Source organism: Panicum virgatum, chromosome 5N, assembly GCF_016808335.1.
Source record: "Panicum virgatum strain AP13 chromosome 5N, P.virgatum_v5, whole genome shotgun sequence".
In the NCBI taxonomy this organism is placed as follows: Eukaryota; Viridiplantae; Streptophyta; class Magnoliopsida; order Poales; family Poaceae; genus Panicum; species Panicum virgatum.
The window spans coordinates 9,639,487-9,655,101 of record NC_053149.1 but is presented as its reverse complement, the minus strand read 5'-3'; the positions used below and the strand labels follow the sequence as shown (position 1 = coordinate 9,655,101).

At 49.5% G+C, this 15,615-nt stretch overlaps 1 protein-coding gene across 1 annotated transcript; it reads right to left on the bottom strand.

The window, feature by feature from the left end:
- Window positions 1-786: 786 nt before the first annotated feature.
- Window positions 787-12,920, bottom strand: LOC120673809. Its single transcript, XM_039954819.1, has 7 exons — window positions 12,421-12,920; window positions 11,888-12,318; window positions 11,278-11,757; window positions 10,646-11,020; window positions 10,399-10,554; window positions 1,427-1,467; window positions 787-1,293 (listed from the first exon to the last, which is right to left on the bottom strand). Exons 1-7 carry the CDS (start codon window positions 12,705-12,707, stop codon window positions 1,045-1,047), a joined length of 2,019 nt encoding a protein of 672 aa, XP_039810753.1. The 5' UTR covers window positions 12,708-12,920; the 3' UTR covers window positions 787-1,044.
- Between the last annotated feature and the right edge of the window lie 2,695 nt (window positions 12,921-15,615).

Sequence of the window (15,615 nt, the reverse complement as noted above, 5' to 3'; positions counted from 1 at the left end):
CCATGTCATGCATGTTCTCCATTTGGGTCCATTCACTTACCAGTCCTTGCTCTTTATTTATGCGACACTGTAGCACACATACACGTACGGGTTTTTCTTGGCAAATAGCCAAAGACGACATACGTAGATATAAATTATTATTAAAGCTCTCTTTTTTAAAAGGAAATATCCCTTTTCTTTTTCAGCGCTGACAAGCATGCATTTCCGAATCTAGCTCAAACAAATATTCTTTAGCCCAAAGATTGAGTAGACATTGAAGCCCCTAGTGATGATAAGTTGCAAGTTGCTTGTGTTTTTGGTATGTTTGACCTGTGAATGGGTGCATCCTCCCTTTACATATGCAAACAAAATGCCGAGGAAGATAAGTTTGCAAGAGCGCTTTTCCGGGATGACATTGGATCCACAAGAGCATCTGTGCAGCAAAAGGAGGGCGACGACGGATGGTGCAGTTATCCAGAAACGTTGAGGCAAAACCCAAGCTATCCTGGCATTTGTCACTTGTTTTTGTTGCTCTTCATACATCACCGATCCGGTGCCAGTGCGTGATCCGATCGATCCAAGGCCCCGTAAAGCAGAAACACATGGGTGAAAAGAAAAAAAAGCAAAGCGAAATCGAAAGCACGACGGCGTCAAGCAAAGCCGTGCTTGTCTCCATCCTCACCACCTCAGCCCTTTTGCTTTCCATGCCATGCACGGGCGGCGTGTCGCAGACGCATATGAATACTAGTAGACGCCATGACCCGTCACGGTAACTCGATCCACACCTCTCTAAAGTTCTAAGCTAGGTTCATGGGTGATCTTATTTATATATTTATTATCTACTTGCATATAAGCGCCTTTACAGTAACATCATCTCTGACCTCTTTTTACAGTGCTACTAGCTAGCAGATGAGGCTAAGTAGTGCCTTGCACATTCTCATGTCTACGCAATGCAACTTTATCTTTGCTCGACCGCTACATACCATCAAGAAAAGAAGATGCAGAAACGAAAAGGAAAAGAGGAGCTAGAAGATTTGCCCAGCAGCAGCAGCCAGCGTGCCCCTGTCAGTGTGCAGGGTAGAAGAGAGGTGACGGGTCTCGCTGCATCCGGCCCTCCAGATCGACGCGCACCCTGTTCATCTTCTCCTCGCACCAGTGCAGCTGCTGGTCGGTGACCTCCGGCATGCGCAGCACGCGCGCCACCACCTTGAGGTCGATCAGGCCCAGCAGGATCGACAGCTCCTCCTCCTCCCGCAGCCTCGTCCGCTTCAGGCACCGCCGCGGCCGCGTCAGGTCCTTGAGCCGGCTCTTCTTCTGAAGAATCAACAACCGGTGCATCAATTCATGTGTGCAGACAGGAACGACAAATTCTGATCAAAGTTTGCCCTAAACATGGATTGGTTTTGGCCAGTGGTTACTGCTAAAATGTGTGCAGACGACGACTCACTCTCTTGTTGGTTTTCTTGAGGGTGATGACCAGAGTCTGGATGAGATGCCCGTGGGGCTAGGACCTTGTGATGAGTGATTGAACAACACAGTGTGCGTGTGACGTTTCTCTTGGTTGGTGTCGATGCAGGTGATAGGTGGAGACTGAACATGCGGCGACGTGTGAAGAATGAAGATATGATGCCACGCCGATGGACTGAGAGCGGTGAAGGGTGGATCAAGACTTGCGTTCGAGGGATTTGAGATCGTGCGGTGTATGTCTACTGTACCTGACGACACAGCGAGAGAACGTTGGTGGACGGTTTCTTGGTTAAGCCACAAAACCAAGATCCCGGACGTTCGTTGCGGCGGACGTGGCTGAAGACGGGGACAATTGTCGATCGCGAGAAGATTCCGGATCATCGTGCGGCGAGATCACGGGACGCCATGGTGCTAGATGGAAGGATCGCGGACATCGAGATTGTTTGCCGTGGAGGATGATATTGCGTGATACGCGCCGATTACGTTAATTTGATTTACGTAATGGCAAATTTGTAATTTAGGTAGTGCCACCCTATGGGTTATAAATATGCGGCACCTAGGATTGAGGGGTATGCGTTTTTAGGGTTTTGGGGGGCGCTGCTACAGTAGCCGCCGTGAACAGTAGCCGCCGTGAACAGTAGCCGCCTCCCTGAAGCTCTTCTTGCGTGCACTCCTCTCTCCAGTTTAGTCTAGGGTTTAATTCCTAGTGAGGGATTTTTGTTGATCTCTCTAATCAAGAGAGGGAGGACGATCGGGCGGAGGCTAGATGCAATTTTGTAAGAACAAGTACTTGGTTTAATACTTTATCATTAAGTATTGTTCTTCGTTTCATTGCATCGTGCTTATTTGTTCTTCGTCAGGTTTATCGTCGGTTTCAATCTAAGTTTTCTTGATCCGCATTTTATACTTAATTTCCTTGCATAATATTTTGAGAATAGATTTCTAGTGATCTTGTGAACCTATGTTTCGAGTTTCCTCGCGTTTGGATCTAATTTGCTAAAGTTCTTGAAATTTGGGAGTTTGATCTGTTTGCTTCCGTGCGAAATTATTTTGAGTTGCTCCCATTCACCCCCCCTCTGGTCGCATTTTCCGGTCCTACAATTGGTATCAGAGCCGGTTAAGGTTTTCTCATACCTAATCTGTTGTGAAATCCACTTGTGGCGATCATGACTTCGTCTTCACATCCACCTGCTTTTGATGGAACCGATTACCCGTACTGGAAGGCTCGCATGAGTGCCTTTCTCAAGGGGAAAGGGATTGCGATTTGGAATATTACAATTGATACGACTTATGTGATTCCAGCTGATCCCTCAAATGCAGCTCACGCTACAAAATATGAAAACAATAACAAAGCTGTAGATTTTCTCTTTGCTGCTTTGATCAAATCTGAATTTGATCGTGTTTCTGACAAACAAGTTGCTCATGAGATTTGGTCTACTCTACAAAATTTTCATGAGGGCACCAACGCAGTGAAGATCCGGTTATTTGAAACTTACAGGCGCGAATATGATAATTTTATGCAATCGCCTGGTGAGTCTATCGAAAATCTTTTCGCTCGATTTTTGAGTCTTGTCAACAAAATGAAAGCCAACATAACGGTTATGCCGTATGATGATCATGCAAGGGCTCTCAAATTGTTGCATGCACTCGACTTGGATGTTTGGGGTACAAAAGTGGAAGCGATTGTTGAGTCTACTAATTATGAGACTCTTACAACTGATGAGCTTTTCAGTAAGCTTAAATCCAAAGAGATCGACATCCAATTTCGAAAAAAGCTTAACAATCCCACAGCTGGTTCTTCTTCAAATATTCCAATGGCTTTGGTTTCTGGGAGTACTAACACTAATGCTAATCTTTCATCTACTCCTAGTTTTGCTTTGTCCTCCTTGTGTCATATTGCAGATGATGAGTTGGAGGTATTTGATGATGATCAGCTTGTTTTGCTCACCAACAAGTTCAAGCGGGTATATGAAAACAGGCGAAATAGAAGGCGTTCAGAAGGATGCTTCAACTGTGGTGAGCGTGGACACTTCATTGCTGATTGTCCAAGCAAGGTGAAGGCACCGGAGCATGGCAACAGCTACAGGCGCCAGGAACAATCAAGGGATAGGAAGAACAAGAGTGATAGGCGTGGGAGAAAGAAGGGACAACAGAAGTTTACTGACAAGCAAATCAAGAAGGCTGCACATGTTCTCTTCTCTTCGCTGGGTAGCTTTGATTCAGATGCCTCCTACAACTCTAGTGATTCAGAGTCCGAAGATGAGAAGCCCAAAAAGACCAATGATGGAGGACTCTGTTTTCTTGCTGACATCAAGGGAGGCATGTGCACTATGGCTTTAAATGAGGGTGATGCATATGACTGCAGCAACGACTCTTCTGATAATGAGGTACAAAATTCTGCTGAAGAAGAAATTGAAGAGTTGACTAAACTTGTTGATAAACAAAATAAAATTCTAGCAAGACTTAAGGCTGATCATGATAGAATATCTGCTGAATTAAAAACACTAAAAGATGCTACACCTGCTGCTGTAGAATGTGAGGAATGTTCTATTCATATGGTTTCTATTTCTGAATTGCAATCTAAGCATGCTGTTTTAGTTGATAAATTTGATTGTGCTAAGATTGAATTGGAAAAACTTCGCTCTCGTTCTGTTTTACTTGGTGCTTGTGCTACTTGTCCAATTTTGCAAACTGAGTTGAATGTTGCTAAATGCCATATTGTTCAGTTGGAGAAACACACTTGTCCTGTTTTACCTGAGTGTTTGACTTGTCCTACTTTTGTTGCTGAAATTTCCATCTTAAAGAAGGACAATGCTGCTTTAGAAGAAGAAAACACTCATTTGAGAACAATCCTTGGTTGGTGTTCTGTGCGTGAGCCCCAGATTGGTATGACTATTGCACAAATTAAAAGGGGTGAACATTTTGGTGTTGGTTATGATTTGAAGCGTACTTTTGGTAAAAAGAATGCAGATGGTGAGAACAATGGGCCTACTCCCAGTGAGAAGAGTCCACCGGTCTCACCTGAAGGTTTTGTGGTAGAACCTCCCAAGTCTGTTCCTAAAAAGCAGGTTTGGAGGGTTAAACCCAAACACTTTAAAAGCCTGAATAACACATGGCCACCAACTTGTGAACATTTGGATAACCTTAAGCCTGATTTTTCTGGTTCCACTTCTAAGGCTAAGGTTGTCGTTGCTCCTACTCAAAATATTTACCATTGCGATTTTTGTGATCGTGATGGTCATTTGGCGGAGTTTTGCTTCCGTAGGAAGCGTGCTGAACGACGTGATCGGTACCCTGCACATGGTGCCTATGATCGTAGTGACTCTAGACGAGCGCCAGTTGTTCGCTTTTCTGGTTTTCGCTCACGTAATAGTGCCCCTGCGTCATATAGGAATGACATGCCACGTTTTCCCCCTCGTGGGCATCGTCGTTCTTTCGAGAGATTTGATTTTGCTAATGCTTCTTTTGAGCAAATGGCCCAGCACTGGTTTTCATTGCATTATCCTAACCCCAGTGTTGAGTCATTAGCTCACTCTCGTGTTCGCTATTGATTGCAGGATGGAGGCGAGGAGAACATATGGATAATGGACTCTGGTTGTTCGTGTCACATGACCGGAGATGATAGATGGTTCTCCAGCCTCACCCCCGCGAGCGGTAAAGAATACATTACATTCGGGGACAATAGTAAAGGAAAAGTGATGGCACATGGCTGTATCAAGGTAACCAATAAATTCATGCTAAAGGACGTCGCGAAGGTACGGAACTTACATTATAACTTGCTTTCTGTCTCACAACTTCTTGATGATGGTTTTGAAGTGCGTTTTAAGAAAGGCAATTCGCGAGTTCTAGATTCTATCGGTAACCTTGTTTGTCAAATCTCCCCCTTTGGACGAATTTTCATGGTTGATTTCTCTAAATCTTTTGGACAAGCTCGTTGTTTGGTTGCTCATGGTTCTCTCCCCATTTGGAAGTGGCATCGTCGTTTGGGTCACTTGAGCTTTGATTTACTATGCCGTTTGAGTTCGATGGGTTTGATAGATGGTTTACCGAAACTCAAGTTTGAGAAAGATTTGGTTTGTGCTCCTTGCAAACATGGCAAAATGATTGCGGCTTCTCATGCACCTGTGACTCAGGTGATGACAGAACGACCGGGTGAGTTGTTACATATGGACACTGTAGGTCCAGCCCGTGTTCGTTCTGCTGGTGGGAAGTGGTATGTGCTCGTCATTGTGGATGATTTTTCTCGTTATTCATGGGTGTTCTTTTTGGAATCCAAGGATGAGGCTTTTCAATTTATTCATGATCTTGTTCTAAAGCTGAAAAATGAGTTATCCAATAATGTCGTTAGAGCAATTCGCAGTGATAATGGCACAGAATTCAAGAATGCTCGAATGAAATCTTTTTGTTCAGAACAGGGTCTTGATCATCAGTTTTCCTCACCGTATGTCCCCCCTCAGAATGGTGTTGTTGAAAGGAAAAATCGAACGCTTGTTGAGATGGCTAGGACAATGCTTGATGAACATAAAACCCCTAGACGTTTTTGGGCTGAGGCGATCAATACCGCTTGCTATGTTGCTAATCGTATTTTTCTGAGAGCTTTTCTGGGGAAAACATCTTATGAGTTGAGATATGGTCGTTGTCCAAAAGTTTCTCATTTTCGCGTATTTGGTTGTAAATGCTTTATTCTGAAAAAAGGAAATTTGGACAAATTTGAATCACGTTCTTCTGATGGGTTGTTCTTGGGGTATGCTTTGCAAGGGCGAGCTTACCGGGTTCTTAATCTTGATACTAATCGCATCGAGGAGACATGTGAGGTCACCTTCGACGAGACGATGCCTTGTTTCTCTTCTGCTTTTGAGTGTGCAGGTGATGATGAGATTGGACAAAACATTTTTGAAGATGAGGTTGATGGACTTGACGATGATGATGATGCAACAGAGGATCCAGCTGTGCTCGAGGCAACTCCCATTCAGACGCCTAGCAGCACGATAGACGATGGGCCTTCAGAGCTTTTCACATCCACAGCAGATCCTGCAGCTATACCTATTGTTGATCATGAACCAGCTACAATTGAGGGGGAGGCAACTTCTGTTAGAACAGCACCTCGACATATTCAGCGTCGCCATCCACCTCAACAAATGATAGGTAACTTGAATGAGCGCACGACAAGGTATAAATCTAGAAATCAATGTGTCCTTGCGCATTCTGCATTTGTTGCCTCTTTTGAACCCCGTGATGTTGGACATGCGCTGTCTGATTCTAATTGGGTCAATGCCATGCATGAGGAGTTAGAAAATTTTGAACGAAATCAGGTTTGGGTTTTGGTTGATCCACCTTTTTCTTGCAAACCAATTGGTACTAAATGGGTTTTTAAGAACAAACAAGGGGAAGATGGTCTTGTTGTCAGAAACAAAGCCAGATTGGTGGCTCAGGGTTTCTGTCAAAAGGAGGGTATTGATTATGGTGAAACTTTTGCTCCTGTTGCTCGTTTAGAAGCTATTCGCATTTTGCTTGCTTTTGCTGCCTCACGTGGTTTTAAGCTTTATCAAATGGACGTGAAGAGTGCCTTTTTGAATGGGTATATAGAAGAGGAAGTTTATGTTAAACAACCCCCTGGTTTTGAACATCCTAAATTTCCTAATCATGTTTTCAAGTTACAAAAGGCTTTATATGGGTTGAAGCAAGCACCTCGTGCTTGGTATGCTAGACTGAAAACTTTTCTACTTGAAAATGGGTTCAAAATGGGTTCTGTTGATAAAACTTTATTTCTCCTCAGACAAGGCAATGATTCTCTAATAGTTCAGATATACGTGGATGATATCATTTTTGGTGGTTCGTCTCATTTTCTTGTTGCAAAGTTTGCAGAATCGATGAGTAAGGAGTTTGAGATGTCTATGATGGGTGAGTTGACCTTTTTCCTAGGATTGCAAATTAAACAAACACAGGAAGGGACATTTGTGCATCAGGGAAAATATACAATGGATGTCCTGAAGAAGTTCGACATGGCTGATGCTAAGCCAATTTCAACGCCCATTCCGACTAGCGCAGCTTTGGATGCTGATGAAGATGGAGAATCCGTGGATCAGAAGGAATATAGAAGCATGATTGGGTCACTTTTGTACTTGACTGCGACGAGACCGGATATACACTTTGCTGTGTGTCTGTGCGCTCGTTTTCAGGCATCTCCCAGGACCTCTCACCGTCAGGCGGTGAAGCGCATAATGAGGTACCTTCGTTTCACTCCTGAATTTGGCCTTTGGTACTCTGCTTCTTCGACGCTCAGTTTGTGTGGTTATTCGGATGCTGATTTTGCTGGGTGTCGTTTGGATAGAAAATCTACATCAGGTACTTGCCAGTTTTTGGGTTCTTCTCTTGTTTCTTGGTCCTCTAGAAAACAATCCAATATTGCTCAATCTACTACAGAGGCCGAGTATGTTGCTGCTGCTAGTTGTTGTTCTCAGCTTTTATGGATGATAGCAACCCTTCGCGATTTTGGTTTGTCGTTTTCTCATGTTCCTCTCTTGTGTGATAGCACCAGTGCCATCAGTGTTGCTAAGAATCCTGTGCTGCATTCTAAAACGAAACATATTGATGTTCGTTATCATTTTCTAAGAGATCATGTTGAAAAGGGTGATATTGAGCTTAAGCATGTTGATACTAGTCAGCAGTTGGCTGATATTTTAACTAAACCACTCGATCAAGCCACGTTTGCACGTTTGCGTGGTGAGTTTGGTGTGTGTTATCCTTTCTAGTATTAATGTTTTTGTCGCTTCGGTTACATATGCCTTATACTTGTTTCAGCGAATTTGTGATAAATGCCTTTGGAGAGGTTGTGATGCTTTGGGTGACCATATTTTGTTTTGAAAACAGCACACAGATACTTCATGATTTTATCAGGCTTGTTTACATGTTCTTGTTCTAGTATCTGGTTGAATACTCGACATATATCTTGCTCACGGTTCGGTTTTGGCTCCTTTCAATGGGTCAAAGACCGGTTCGTCACTGTGAATGTAGCTTCTTTTGGGCCTATGAAAGAACAAATGTTCTTTGTGTCGCAAAGACACACATGAACCGGGCACTCTATAGTCCAGGGGCTGTCAAAAGATCCCAGATCAGCAGGGACAACAAAAGAAAAATGGGTTCAGTATTCAGCATATAACATTGGGAACAATATATATGATGCTGAGATTTGGGTTTGTATATACAGACTTGTGCTTTAGGCATGGCAGCCTAAGTTGGTTACTCACAGCTTGCCCCAGTCGCAGGTGTTGTGTGTGCCACGGGTTTGTCTTTCATGGCATAGACCTGATTCAAGCATTTGCAGTGAACTTTGATTGGAAGCTTTGTTACCCGTCGTGTGAGCTTGCTATATGTCTTGTCTTCAGCTTGATACTGGCTTTGAATTTGTTTGCATGGTCTGACTAATTGGTTTTCAAAAGGTTCTAATTTAAATTTCTATGGTCATTGCATTGTGTTGCTGCTTTTCTGAACAGCTGGTTTTGCTGGTTCGCTGGTATAAGTATTTGATATATGTCTCTGAAGCTTCTATCTGTGCCGTCCCCTCATGTATCTTTTACTTGATGGAGTGCTTTGTCAACAAGGGGGAGAATGAGTGACACAAATTCATTGCTGAGTCTCAGGGGGAGGTTGAGTTTGAGCATTTTGACAGGGGGAGTTTGTCAGCTTTGGAGCTTTTCAGTTACTCTTGTATTTGTCTTGATTGTGTCGAGCCTAGCTTTTGTTGCTAGCCCATGTCTTTGGGGATCAAGTTTGTTAGATTGTTTTCTTTTCTTTCTTCTTTTACTCTATTTTTGTTTGAATAAATTTGTGTGGTGTGGTGTTGTCAATGCACTCATCAAGGGGGAGATTGAGATGCCCGTGGGGCTAGGACCTTGTGATGAGTGATTGAACAACACAGTGTGCGTGTGACGTTTCTCTTGGTTGGTGTCGATGCAGGTGATAGGTGGAGACTGAACATGCGGCGACGTGTGAAGAATGAAGATATGATGCCACGCCGATGGACTGAGAGCGGTGAAGGGTGGATCAAGACTTGCGTTCGAGGGATTTGAGATCGTGCGGTGTATGTCTACTGTACCTGACGACACAGCGAGAGAACGTTGGTGGACGGTTTCTTGGTTAAGCCACAAAACCAAGATCCCGGACGTTCGTTGCGGCGGACGTGGCTGAAGACGGGGACAATTGTCGATCGCGAGAAGATTCCGGATCATCGTGCGGCGAGATCACGGGACGCCATGGTGCTAGATGGAAGGATCGCGGACATCGAGATTGTTTGCCGTGGAGGATGATATTGCGTGATACGCGCCGATTACGTTAATTTGATTTACGTAATGGCAAATTTGTAATTTAGGTAGTGCCACCCTATGGGTTATAAATATGCGGCACCTAGGATTGAGGGGTATGCGTTTTTAGGGTTTTGGGGGGCGCTGCTACAGTAGCCGCCGTGAACAGTAGCCGCCGTGAACAGTAGCCGCCTCCCTGAAGCTCTTCTTGCGTGCACTCCTCTCTCCAGTTTAGTCTAGGGTTTAATTCCTAGTGAGGGATTTTTGTTGATCTCTCTAATCAAGAGAGGGAGGACGATCGGGCGGAGGCTAGATGCAATTTTGTAAGAACAAGTACTTGGTTTAATACTTTATCATTAAGTATTGTTCTTCGTTTCATTGCATCGTGCTTATTTGTTCTTCGTCAGGTTTATCGTCGGTTTCAATCTAAGTTTTCTTGATCCGCATTTTATACTTAATTTCCTTGCATAATATTTTGAGAATAGATTTCTAGTGATCTTGTGAACCTATGTTTCGAGTTTCCTCGCGTTTGGATCTAATTTGCTAAAGTTCTTGAAATTTGGGAGTTTGATCTGTTTGCTTCCGTGCGAAATTATTTTGAGTTGCTCCCATTCACCCCCCCTCTGGTCGCATTTTCCGGTCCTACACTGGACCACGCCGCTCGACCGCCTCTTCACCATCTCTCTGAACATCTCGTAGTGGCTCCTCTTGTCGGCGCGGAGGAACGTCATGAACGTCCTGATCGACTCCTCCAGGATGAGCAGGAACTGCACCGCCGATATCAGGTCGTCCTTCTCGTCCTCCTCGTCTGCAGCACATCGATCGGCCACCGTCAGTCAGCAACCATTCCCAAACGGTCGATCGATCAGAAATTCAGGAGACAGCCACCAGCAGTTAACCTCTGAACTCGGGCACCAGGAGCAGCTTGGGCGTGGAGTTCTTCGTCCGGGCGTACACCTCCGGGCGGCGGCCGTACTCGTAGGGCTCGTTCTCGATGAAGCGGTGGAGCAGGACCTGGAACTGCTGGAACTCCTGCGCCACGCGCGCCGGGCAGCACCGCGCCGCGATGTTGCCGTCGCCGCCGTTGTGCCGCCGGAAGCTGGTGTAGCTCCAGTTGAGGGCCTCCCACGTCAGGCACACCTGCGCCACGTACGCGCGCTCCAGGTCCGGGTACGGGTCCCGCAGCCCGATCGGGGCGCTCGGCTTGGGCGTCAGCTTCTGCACGATGCGCTCCGACATCGACCGGGGCTGGTACTTGATGGACCTGAACGACTCTGCACCACAAATGCCAAGCACAGATGATAAGAAATGTGTAAACAATGTTCTTGATTGATCCCACATGTCGACGAAAGCGTTGCAGATTGCAGGAATTGCGCGTCATCTAAGCTTTTTGCCAAGAAACTTAGTCCAAGGCAATGAGTGGTAATGATACCCCTGATGAGAATGTTTATAAGTACTACTATGATCTAAGAACAAAGCAAGTCAGTTTGCTGATTTTTCTAGAAAAAAAATAAATAAACAGTTTCTCTACCTGTTTCGGTGAGCTTCTGGGCGCCGACCCGGTGGAAGTAGACCATGTCCTCGTCGTACTTGCGGAAGAGCGTGTACGACTCCCACCGCGCCGAGCTCCGGCGGGACGACGACGAGAAGGGGTACTCCGTCTCCGAGTCCTTGGTCACCGTCGAGCTCTGCCACTCCACCGAGCTCTTGGACGTCGACTCGCTCGCCAGCGTCGACGCGCCGAACCGGCTGCTGTCCGCGTTCCTGTCCGCCTTGTCGTCCTGCAGCTGCGCCGCTCCCCCTCCTCCGCCGCCGCCGGCCGCCACGCCATCCAGCAGGACCTTCCTGGTGTCGGCCACCGCGCGGCTGTTCACGAACAGCTTCACGTCGTGCAGGCCTCCAGAAACGCTCTTCGCCGCGTGGTCCTCCTCATTGGCACGCTCGCCACGGCCGTCGTCGTCGCCGGTGTCGCGGCGAGCGTCTTCTCCTCTGCTGCTGCTTTCCTTCTTCCCTGCAACCAGTTAATTAGTTACCGTTAGTGCCGAACAGAGTGTCAGATCAGATGTGACCAAGCTGAAACGAATAAAGATCAGAATAAGAAGCAGATAAGGATCGAGCATCTAGGAGATTTTTTTTTTTACCTTGAATGGAAACATTCTTCTCCGGTGACGTGACCGGCGGGACATCGTTCCTCTGTTCCGGGACGACCGCCGGGACATCGACGGCGACACCCTTGGCCTCCTCCTCCTGCACCTGCTTCTTCGGCTCGGCCGCCTCAGCACCGACACGGTGGTCCTGGTTCCCCGGCGAGATGCGGGGGGCGGCGGATTCCTCCACGGGAAAGGTGCTCTCCTCCGCCTGCTGCAAGCAACGTGCAGCGGCCGTCGCGTACAGGTGATCCTTTCCTTCGTCGCCAAGCAGCAGGGCGGTGTCCTCGAACACGGCCTCGTCGAACCAGAACAGCGTGTCCGCCGCTCGCTGCCCTTCGACGACATCCGCGGCGGCGGCAGCGGCGGCGTCCTCCGCGACGACGGCATCCGCGCGGTGGTCGTCGCAGCCATGGTACCAACCGCTGCAACGCACGCGGCCATACGAAGAAACAAAAATGTCAGCGCGCGATGCATTCGTCGAAGACCTCTCTGGAATAATGGTGGACGTGGAGCTGGGCAGTTACCTGCGGCAGGCGCGGTCCTCGGCGGTGGCCCTGAGCTGCAGGCGCGCGAAGAGCTTGGCGAGGAGGACGAGCAGGAGGTAGCCGAAGAGCAGGAGAAGGTTGAGCGACGCGAGGGCGCGGAAGAGGAGAGGCGGCGGCATCGCGCCGCCGGGCGAAGCAGCGGCACCACCACCAAGCCGCTGCATCAGCTGCAGGCCGGCGAGGCCATGAGGAGCAGCCTGCGGGGCAAGCACTTGCTGCAGCACCGCCACGGTGGAGCACCAGAAGCCGCCGCTCGCATTGCGCATCTACCGAGACGGAGAGCCCTGCTGACGATCCTTGCAGAATCCAGAGAGAGGGGCACAGCTGGGGCTGGAAGCTCCGGCTCCCTGCTGGCTCTGGCTAAAAGAGACGGATCGGCGGATCTGATACGGAGCGTGCTTTGTTGGAGACGGAAGTGGCGGTGCGGGGGAGAAGACAAAGCTGCTTCTGCTTATAGGGTTCCATAAAGCTGGAAGATGGGCATGGCGCATGCATGGGGCCCAACGTGAGATAAAGATGAGAAAATGACGCGAGGATGAGAAAATGACGCGAGGAAAGAAAAGCCGGAAGCAAGCGATCTTCTTAGTACAAAGCGAGATCGATCGATAAACTGTTTGCTTGGGGGGGCGAGGAGATGTAGGTGATGATGGATGGAGGAGCACAGCAGACAGGCCCCTGGGCCAGGTGACTTGCATTACGAGGTAAGCCCATATGCGATATGCGTTTCATCGCCTGGGGTTTTGGTATAATGGCATCATTATGGTCGATCGGCATCGATCTCATCTGCGAGAGTTGATTATTATTATTGCCAGCATCTATGCCTTTTGGTTTTGGTTTTGTTGTGTGTGTGTGTAGTGTAACCTGGTGGTGGTTGCAGCCATGGAGGCAGGTCAAGAACAAATCTAGCACGGCAGCATCTATGCCTTTTGGTTTTGGTTTTGTTGTTGTTGTTGTGTGTGTAGTGTAACCTGGTGGTGGTTGCAGCCTTGGAGGCAGGTCAAAGAACAAATCTAGCACGGTGGCCATGGAGGGAAGCAGAGCTATCATCCTAGGCACCTGGCGCGTGGGGGCATCTACATCTTGGCCGTGTTGGTCCCGTGCCAATGAGAGAGGAGCTTTGCCTCACTGAAGTCCAGCAGCTCCCATTGGCAATTGGCTCTATAGATGTCCATGCAGCCGCAGCCCGTTAGCCCGTCCGAAGCATGGCCAATTTGGCCCGGCCCGGCCCAAACCGTGCCCGGGCTTGGGCCGTCACCCCAGCCCGTGGGCTGGCACGGCCCGGCCCGCTAACTCCAAAGGCCTACAGAAGCACACAGCCCAGCCCACGGCCTTACTGCGACTCCACTCCCCCTCCCCCCCGACACGTCCTCTCCCCCCAACCCCCACCCGCGACTCCACTCCCCCCTCCCCTCCAGCACACCCCGACGCCCCGTCTCCCTCCCGGCGCCGGCGGTGCCCGGGAAGCCGCCCCCCTCCGGCGTCCGCTCCCTCCGAGGGCTCGCCCCGCCGTCCACGCCACCCCCTCCGACCTCCGCTCCATCCGAGCCTCCGAGAGCTCCCCCTGTCGTCGACGCCGCGTCGCCGCCCCCTCCGACCCCGCTCCCTCGCCCCGCCATCCACGACGCCCCTCCGAGCTCCGAGCTTCCGACCTCCGCTCCCTCGCCCCGCCGTCGACGCCGCGTCGCCGCCCCCTCCGACCCCGCTCCCTCGCCTCGCCATCCACGCCGCCCCTCCGAGCTCCGAGCCTCCGACCTCCGCTCCCTCGCCCCGCCGTCGACGTCGCCCCCTCCGGCCTCCGCTCCCTCACCCCGCCATCGACCGTGCCCCCTTTCCCCGCAACCCTAGCTGGCTAGATCTAGCGCCGCCGGACTGGGTGTGGGAGCTCTACTCGCGCTGCCTCACTACCTCGCCTCTCCGCCACCGCCGCCGCCGCCGCACTTCCTCTCGCCCCTTCTGCTCTACTCTAGCCTCTCCGCCGCCGTAGCCTCTCCACCGCCACCGTCGCCGCTCCCGCGGCCGAGTACCGGCGCGGCGGCGCACCCCATCGTGGGTCGCAGGAGGCCCGAGCCCGACAAGCAGGCCGGGCTCCGCGGGCTGGCACGGCCGTCGGCGCAGCTTGTGGGCTGACCCGGCATGGCCCGCTAAGAAATAGGACCGGGCTAGGCACGGCCCAGAGATGGCCGGGCCAGGGCAGGCTTGGGCTAGGGCCGGGCCGGGCGGCCCGAATGGACATCTATAATTGGCTCTGAGCTGGCCCTGTCTTTTTTTTGAAATAAAGGCAGGAGCACTGCCACATCATATAAGAAGAAGAAGCATTCGTACATAACACGCCGAAGCGAACACCACCACCACACAAACAACACACGCAAACTACGCACACAACAAAACACTACACCGCCACAACCTGGGAGAGGAGCCAAAAGAAGCCACTCGCAAACTGCGCCGTCGTCACCAACGCTGTGCCACGCCAAATGTCGCGGCCCGCTGCAGTCCTGAGCGGCAGGTCGAACTCCTCCACCAAGGGACTATCTCCCTCAAGCCGCGCACACATGATCGTCGATCCCCCTGCTCCAGTGGTGCCTCAGCAGAACACTCCCGTCGCAGCGCCGATGGAAAACACTGATCCTGGCCACTCTGCATGGGGGACTCGCCTCACCCACCGCCTCACACTCCTCGGCCAAGGACTCAGATATCTGAAACCGCTTTGAAAGCAACAACCTCCGCCCAGCCGTCACCGGGATCACCACTGCACCATGTGTGGCAGTGTTGGCGTTTCTTATGCCTGATAGAATAGATATTCTGCAAGCGCACAGAATCACCGTTGTATCACTTCACCTTGGAGTATTCCAGGGTATCGTATTTTTCCTAAGGGAAGCACTATGGTAAAGAGTATCGTAAATCGATTGATAATCGTACTAACTTAATCATCCGGCTAATTAGACGGGGTAAGCCAGATAGGTAAATGAGACAAATGGCCAGGCAATGACCGAGTGACACACGGAGATTCAATTCCTTAGAGAGGTAGCAGCTGGGAGGACAACGAGTGAGATAAGACTCCTGATACACTTCTGAACTATCGAGCTAGTCTCTCTAGATCAAACTAAACGCCTAACAAGTTCTCAGGAAAGCAGAGCTTACTTCGGCGGCTGAAAGAGGAAAGACTTCAGAAAGGGA

Excerpts from the sequence above, each read along its gene's own strand:
- LOC120673809 (XM_039954819.1), bottom strand. The coding sequence starts at position 12,707 with ATGCGCAATGCGAGCGGCGGCTTCTGGTGCTCCACCGTGGCGGTGCTG. Across the intron at positions 11,021-11,277 it reads CCAGAAGCTCACCGAAACAG|AGTCGTTCAGGTCCATCAAG; the intron begins GTAGAGAAACTG and ends TTTGTGGTGCAG. Across the intron at positions 1,468-10,398 it reads GAGGCGGTCGAGCGGCGTGG|TCCAGACTCTGGTCATCACC; the intron begins TCCAGTGTAGGA and ends ACGGGCATCTCA.